The 7,631-nt window shown below is 35.7% G+C and overlaps 1 protein-coding gene and 2 long non-coding RNA genes across 3 annotated transcripts; 2 read left to right on the top strand and 1 right to left on the bottom strand.

Annotated features, from left to right (window-relative positions):
• Positions 1–530: 530 nt before the first annotated feature.
• LOC113669895 (uncharacterized) lies at positions 531–1,698 on the bottom strand. Its single transcript, XR_003446122.2, has 2 exons — positions 1,512–1,698; positions 531–752 (listed from the first exon to the last, which is right to left on the bottom strand). It is a non-coding gene; the product is annotated as an uncharacterized LOC113669895 (long non-coding RNA).
• Positions 1,699–3,496: 1,798 nt separating this feature from the next.
• LOC149049241 (uncharacterized) lies at positions 3,497–4,117 on the top strand. The gene is made up of 2 exons (XR_016184668.1): positions 3,497–3,621; positions 3,764–4,117. It is a non-coding gene; the product is annotated as an uncharacterized LOC149049241 (long non-coding RNA).
• Positions 4,118–5,425: 1,308 nt separating this feature from the next.
• Positions 5,426–6,437, top strand: LOC113669911 (uncharacterized). Its single transcript, XM_027185999.2, has one exon. The coding sequence runs from the start codon at positions 5,567–5,569 to the stop codon at positions 6,215–6,217; it is 651 nt and encodes a 216-aa protein (XP_027041800.2). The 5' UTR covers positions 5,426–5,566; the 3' UTR covers positions 6,218–6,437.
• Positions 6,438–7,631: the final 1,194 nt, after the last annotated feature.

The raw sequence follows: 7,631 nt of genomic DNA, 5'->3' as shown, positions 1-7,631 counted from the left end.
TATTGTTATTCTTAATCAAAAGGTAATTTCGCACAGTTCAAAAATTACCAACTTTGGAGTTTACATGAATCAAGAAAATAATCTCTTCCATGAAAATAATACCTTCCAATTTACTGATTGATTGTTAAGATTGATTGTGAAGAGCTCCTTTGAAATGAGGATCAGACAAGAAAATGAGTATTGCGTATGTATTCACTTTTCACTTTGCTCATGTTTGGAAACCTATTTTTAGAGCAAACCTTTTTTTTTAAGGTTCAAGATGGTTTTAATCGTGGCAGCTCAAGCTTTACATAAACAGTCTGATAAAGACTGCTTTAATGATCAAAGTTTTAAGCTAAACTTTAAGGTAATGGCTTTGGCCCGTTTTTTCAGAAGAGAGAAGGATTTAAGAGAGCTTGGCTTTCGTTATGGGTAGAAAAAGGGACACAAAAACAAACCAAAATGCAAAGAGGCTTATTGTCGTCGTGATGAAAGAACAAATATTTTAGAAAAAAAATTGACAACGAACTTTTAATGAACCACACGTCTGGTACCCAATGAGTTCTTGTTTTATTGGCGTAAAACTAATTTAAATATTTGACTCAAAGACTTAGTCTATTTCATGACATAATAATTAGTGTAAAGGGCCTCGCAATTTATCAGTGGCACCATCAAATGTCATCTGCTCCTAGGTCTCGTCTCATCGGATTTTCTTCACTGTCACACCTCAGCTCTCTGGCTGCCTGACAGATGCTTCTCCTGTAACGAAACACCTGAACACAGACATAAACACGCTATTAAACACAACTAATTGCACTAATGGAGTCATAAAGTCAAAGAAATAATTTAAAGTCAAATGCCGCCCCTAAATTGTTTCAAATCAGCCTAAACTACTGAAACTTTTAGATCGGCTGAGATGACGAGAAAATCTAAATGCTAATTAATACTTGAACTATTTCGCCATTTTTTTCATTCTTTTTTTTTTTTATGCATTTTACTCCAACAACAGCATTACACGTAAGTGAAAGTAGATGACTAAAAATTCGTTTCAGAGAAATAAACCTCCTAATCATTCAAAAAGACTTCCAACATTTAAACACATTTTAAAGGCAAGTTACTAATAAGGTTTCTTTTACCAATTTCTTGTAATTTATAATTTCGAAGGTTGTTTAAATCGCTAAGCATTTATCTCCTTCATTTATTTTTTCTTTTTGACCTGGACAGACACCGAGATGTTCTCCATCCTGCACTTTGGCACGTTTTACGAATCTTTTTATAATGATAATGTCCTAAGTTTCCAATTTATTCTCGTTGCAAAAGATTGTTTCTCCATCATAATACAGAAATTAAACACCAAAAAGTTATCAAAACAATACCAAGTTCAGTTTTTAAAGACCTCAGCCCGTGATAACTTTCAACTGAAGATTTTCACAGTCAAACATGCGGATCTTAATTCCTACTATAGGTATGGCTAAGAAACTTGACTCCTTAATTTCTTTTCATTTTTACTGAAGTAAATTTATTACTTTTACCTGTGATCTCTTTCCGGGGGGCAATGGAGCAGCAGCTTCAGTATCTCGAGGGCAAGTCAACAGCATTACTGAAACAGCGATGTAAACGCAAACCAAAACGAGTGATAGTCTATACATTACTGCGAAAAATGAACGGACGAACGGACTGACGAAATCGGATGAACCCTGAAAGCGTGCCTCAATGAATGAAATATAACATAAAACACGACATAATTTATAACTGACTAATTGTTATAACCGCCTGATGGTCTGCTCTAATTAAGTAATGTGACAGGTATGTCTTTCTAATGAAAAACAATCTTCAATTTTTTGATGGTTGTTTAGGCAGCGTGTTCCGCAGGCTAATGCGTTTTGCTAAATAATTAATGACTAAATGTCTTTTTTCAACTCTAAACTTTGAAAATGATCGTAATGATTAACAATAATAGCTATACGTATGTGGTGCGGAAGAGTAACAGGGAGATTTTCCAAAGGACAAAAAGTCGAAAAAAGATTAGAAAAATGATCGTGTCTATCCTTGTTAAACATTGCTGTAAACAAAACATATACACATCGTATATTTACAAATCAACTGTGTCAATATAGAGCACACGAAAACTCGAGGGCTAAAAATACCGAGGATAGAATTCAACATGCCAAATAAAATACTTTTTAAATATCTGCTGTATGAGGAGAAGTTCCGTTATGGAAGAGATAGCCGCAAGAATATTTTAAAAAATATTTCGTGCAGTTTTCTTAATTTGATGATATTACAATCAGCGCCGGTTCTCTGGTGACAATATCCTCCAGGTGTAGAGTTCCTCTTGGATCCTAAGCGTCGGTGATTATTTTCAGTCAAGTAAATAGTGTTGAATCTACACCCTTCGACGAGGCTCGAAATGTTGTTAATTTTCTTTTCTTTCTTCGTTTTAATTTTTTATTGGCTAGATAATTCGCAGTTTAGTAAAATTCAATTAGTTATTTTAGGAATCAAGGTTTTTTTTTTTTTCGGTAAGTCTACTCATCTATAAATGATTACCGTGGCTTGGTTAAAATTTAAAAAAAAGCAATGGCATATTACATCATCGTATGAGTTCCTAACAGGTGAAAGGACAGTTTGAACGCAAAGAGACTTCCTTCCTTTTCTTCGCTTTCAGTTATGAAGGACAATAGAAAACACAAGGATCCTCTCTAAAATTTGCCTCGCTCCCAACCTGCGGCTTCGTAGCTCGGTCGGTAGTAGCGCTTAACTAGTGTCTGGGAGGCACAGGTTTGAAACCCGTCGAATTAAGCCTTAAATATTTTTATTCAGGCTTCTTTCCTGTACTGTCTAAAATTGCAGCTCACCTGCTACAATTTTTTTTCAGAAAAGGGACATTTGCCTCTAGAAGCTAGTGGGAAAGGGCTTTGTGAAGTTTTATTCCACTGGTTAGAATGAGTCGATTTCTTGGATGGCGAAAGATATCTGTGGATGCAAAAACCCTCTTGGACTTTCGTCATTATAAAGTTTTCATTTTTTTAGGAAATAAAATAAACCATCATTTGAGCTAGCCTAACATGTAAGTGAAAAGTAATAATGATAAAGTACTGCGATAAGGTGTTTCAAAAGCGTTGTTTCTGCAAGTTTAATTACAACAGCGCTATGGCAAGTTAACAATCAATAATACTTCAAAATTAGCGTGCATTACGTAGAATGGCGCCATTACAATAAAAAAGTCAAACGTAAAATGATAACATTTGGGCCAAATTCAAACAGAGTAGACAACTTAAAACAAAAATTGCGTTCCCACTTCCTTTGATGTCGTTGACAGTTTTTAACTGACTTCAAGAGCATTTGATGGGTGATTTAACCCTGAGTGTAAAATTTTGAACAGAATCATGGTTCCTGATAGACACTCTTTTGTTTTGTAAGTGTAAATGACGAGACATTGATATGTTCTAAAACTGCTTAGTCTGTTAAAGCGTCTTGAGACAGGTACCAACGTAAACGATAATAGGTCAATAAAGTCAAGACAAATTCTGGCTCTATCACTTTTACGTACACTGGCAGACCCTGCCATTGATCGACGAGGTAAAAACACGATCTGTCACTTCAGTCAGTAAAGAAGGAGTTCCAAAAGAAGCAGAAACGGTAACATCATTGATAACAACAGCTATTTCAGTAAAATATTTAGATTGTTTCACCGCAAGGAAATACTCTATTAAAAAGTAAAGTAGAATTTGAATTTATTGTCATGTTTTTTTTTTGTTTTGTTTTTTTTTTTTTATGTGAGACGTGGAAAGCTGAAAGGAGACTTGGAAAGTTGGAAAGGAGAGGTGAACAGGCTGATAGAATTAAAAAGACTTCATGACTTCATCGTCCATCGCTTCAGTCAGAAGAGTAACGCCCCTTGAAAATCCATTGAATCATCATACGAAAGAACCAAACAGTTTCAATCACTTTTTGAAATTAGTTCTGCGGTGGAAGAGCAGTAATGCGAGCCGGCATTTAACCGGGCACGCACTTGTGATCTTCCAGCTTTCGCCGCTACTGAAATACTTTCAAGTTGATATTGATAACACTGTAAATAGTTTTTCAGTAAAAAAAAAAAAAAAAAAAAAACTGATTGTTTTCTATTTAGCTCTTAAATGTATTTTGTTTTGTTTAACCGCAGGAAGGAACATGATTGCTTCACTTCATAGGGTTGCTTTTAGATTGAAAAAAAAAACGAAACAAAACAAAATTGCCAAAGAAGTTTTGTGAAGAAATATACTTGACAGAAGACGGATGACTCGATTACATTGAGATTTTGTATATTCATTTATTTCATGAGCCCCGGCGAAAGAAATGGGCGAATAAAAGTGAGTTTCATTTTTTGGCAGGAATATTCTGCTATGGCTGTTTTTATCCGTTCTCTTTAAAACGGGCCGATTTTCCGTTACACTGTTCGGAACACGCACGCCGCCGATCAGCGTTGCATTACGACATGAGTCAGCGATATAGTAACTAACAGTAGCATGATATCACAGGCCAATACAATTTTAAGCGAGACCAGTATCTTTCCCTTCAAGTGAAATCCGCATTAAATTGTCTCTCGTCTGAGCGACTCCAACTAACTCATAACCATAAAAGAAAAACCTATAACATCTCTCTTAGGATAATTTCTTTTTTTTTTTTTTTTTTTTTTTTTATCTCATAAAAATGTTAGGTTATCCTGAGTATTGATTATCGTTTGCGTTTCTGAAATTTAAAAATGAATGAAAAAGAAATTGGAAGACCGACGAAAGCGGCTAATATTGATAAAGTGAATACACGTGAATGCCAATTAACATCAAATATATCGCATAGCAAATTTTTTGTTTTCAGCTGTTGGCCCAACACAATCATAGAAGAGGCTGAGTAATCCTTATCAACATTTTTTTTTCCTTCTTTTTTTTGAAGGAAAATGTTAATTTTAGTAATCGCTTCCGTTTCATTTTGATTGTAGACATATTGAAATTGAAATGTTGTTAATAATTGATAATCGCTGTCAGAAACGTATGGAAATTTAACCGAAAGTCTATCTATGACTTCCCGTACACCTATTGATTTAAATACAAAATGCGTCAAAGGTTCAATCTTTTGACGTATTGTTTACAAAATGGGCAAAATTACGGTAAAAGCATCGGACATTTAACCATATAGCAAATGCTTGGACAAATAGGGAATCGCGGACAGAAATCTGTATTTCCGTTGATAATCACCCTGCAAAAGAGATCGGAAAACATATTTAAGTTGTTCTGCTCAATGGATCCGTTTCGGCTTTGATTCCATTTTTTAAATCTAGCCAATCGGAGGACAGAGCATGACAGTTTATAGCTGGAATACAATTTACGAGTTTGGCCAGCATGCGCACATACGTAACACTACAAAAATACTGTTGTTTCTGAATATATTACACACCGCCAGCGAAGTGAAGCGCAAGCCATCTTAATATTGTAATATTCACCCGTGTCAATGCCATTCGCTCAGCCTTAATCAGATGCTCTCTTCACTAAACCTGTTAAGTTAATATTTACAATTGAAGTGCCGAAATATTTTCGAGAAATGAACGACAATGGAGACAGAAAACGAGTTGCCTTTGTCTCCTCCGGTAATTATCACTCCAGATATGTCGAGCTATCCGACGAAATTTCGCGAAAAGAAGATACAATCAAGGACTTCATTGGCAACTGATAGATTTTCTTGCATTTCGTTTCTAACAACGAGCCAAAGAAGTGATCATACTGTATGGATACCAAGATGGCGGAGTCTTCCATGCGACCTCGAAAAAGAAATCTGGTACGATGATTGCCCAGAGTTTTTAAAAGCCTGGTCGAGATATCGAATCACTAATATGGCTCGCCGGTACAAAACAATGGATTATATTCACATGGTTCTCGCTGATACAAGCGCAGATCTTTATTCCGAATTGGACGGTTGCTGTGATCTATCAACTGCAGTCGGTATATCAGTAAGTAGGGATTTATTGAACTGTTCTGCGGATTTTTCGGAAAATGGATCTGGAATTGTCCCACGAAGTGCATCAGATGAAAATATACAATATTGTGACCGCGAAGGGGACAGGCAGTGGCATCTGACTCAGATGAATTTGAATTATGCCCTCGCTTCATCGCGAACGTGTTCGACTGAAGAACTCAACAAGGACCAGAGGAATATTCATAGAATTGAAAAATGGCTTAAAAGATGTAACAGTGGTACGAATTGACAGATAATAGTTTTAAAGAGTATGTGGTAAACCAAAGAACTACGATGAAAGCTTTGGGTATGTTGGTGTAAGTGCCAACAGCTGTTTCTTTTTTTTTTCTCTTATATGGAAATTTTCTCTGCTCGCGATATAAAATCCGCTTTTGTGGCGACACTTTATTGTCCTGTTAAAGTACATTAAGAACTACCTTAGATGATTAAATGACCCGTTTTGAGGCATACTTTGCGTGAATGAAATTTTGCTTTTCCGACCGAAGCGTGTAATGTTTATCTGACACACAATTACGTTAGTATTGTGATTTTTGCCGTTAGAACATGTGTACCTAAATGTACGAATATGTTTCTCTTTTCCGGAAAAAGTTTTTGCATTTTTTCCCCACACGTTCATTAAATGTCATATCATACCTTTAAACTGATTGCCATTGATTTACAAGTAACTATAATCACGAAACAAGTTCCTGTATGATTTGGTTTAAGCGTTCTGTGATCTTTTGTTGATGATTCGAAATCATGTTTGCCCTGAAATTTGCATGCGATTTCACGCCAGCTTTCCTGTGCAGAAAGGAAAAAGGCCTGGTCAAACAAACTCATCGAATTGCGTCTTTCACAAATTAACTTGCAGAGCAAAATTGACGTTTGTGGCTGAGGAAGACATGAATTTAGAGATGATCAGATAAGATGAATTTTCACTGAGTCTACGCAATTCAGCTGTGGTGTATTTACTACATCAGTTGCTTTATTACTTGTCGAGTTGAATGCGATGAACAATTGAAATCGTCCATCACTTTCATCAAAGCTTACTTAAAGAGGTATGAAAAGAGTCTTTCGCTCACACAGAATGTTACAACTTCCTTTCCACTCACAAATTGAATCAAAACAATGAACAAAAAATTCATTGTGAAAGCTGCTGGGAAGTCCATTTGTTTATTGCTTACCTACGTGGGAAGTTACTTTTTTAACTAAAAAAAGTTATAATTCAAAACATCTCTCCTGTGAGGCTCTTCAAATGGCAACATTACAATGTTTTTCAGCTGTTCATGAATCCTACTGTTTCATGCAAATCTCGATAAGCAGTGGAAGAGCTTTTCCTTGTATACAACCGCGATTTATGAAGCAACTTAAGCGTTGTAATAATTATCATTCAAACGCCATATGTCGTAGAAAATTAGGATAGGAATATGAAACCCGTAAACTTGCAACGAAACAAAGTTCTTTCTAATATATCTTTTTTTTCAGCCAAATATTTCATCCTTAACTGATTAACCGTGAGGTCAACATCACGGATGGATATTGGCCTAGAAAGGTTTTGTGGTGAATATTGGACCGGGTAAAATATGCCATAGATGATCGTTAATCTGGGTTGTACGTTCTTAATTTATCCATTTGTCGGTAACATCTATTGATAAGTATCCAAT

The sequence above is a fragment of the Pocillopora damicornis genome, chromosome 3, assembly GCF_964200805.1.
Source record: "Pocillopora damicornis chromosome 3, jaPocDami1.2, whole genome shotgun sequence".
NCBI lineage: Eukaryota > Metazoa > Cnidaria > Anthozoa > Scleractinia > Pocilloporidae > Pocillopora > Pocillopora damicornis.
The sequence above is the reverse complement of the archived record's forward strand: the minus strand, read 5'-3'. Positions and strand labels throughout refer to the sequence as shown.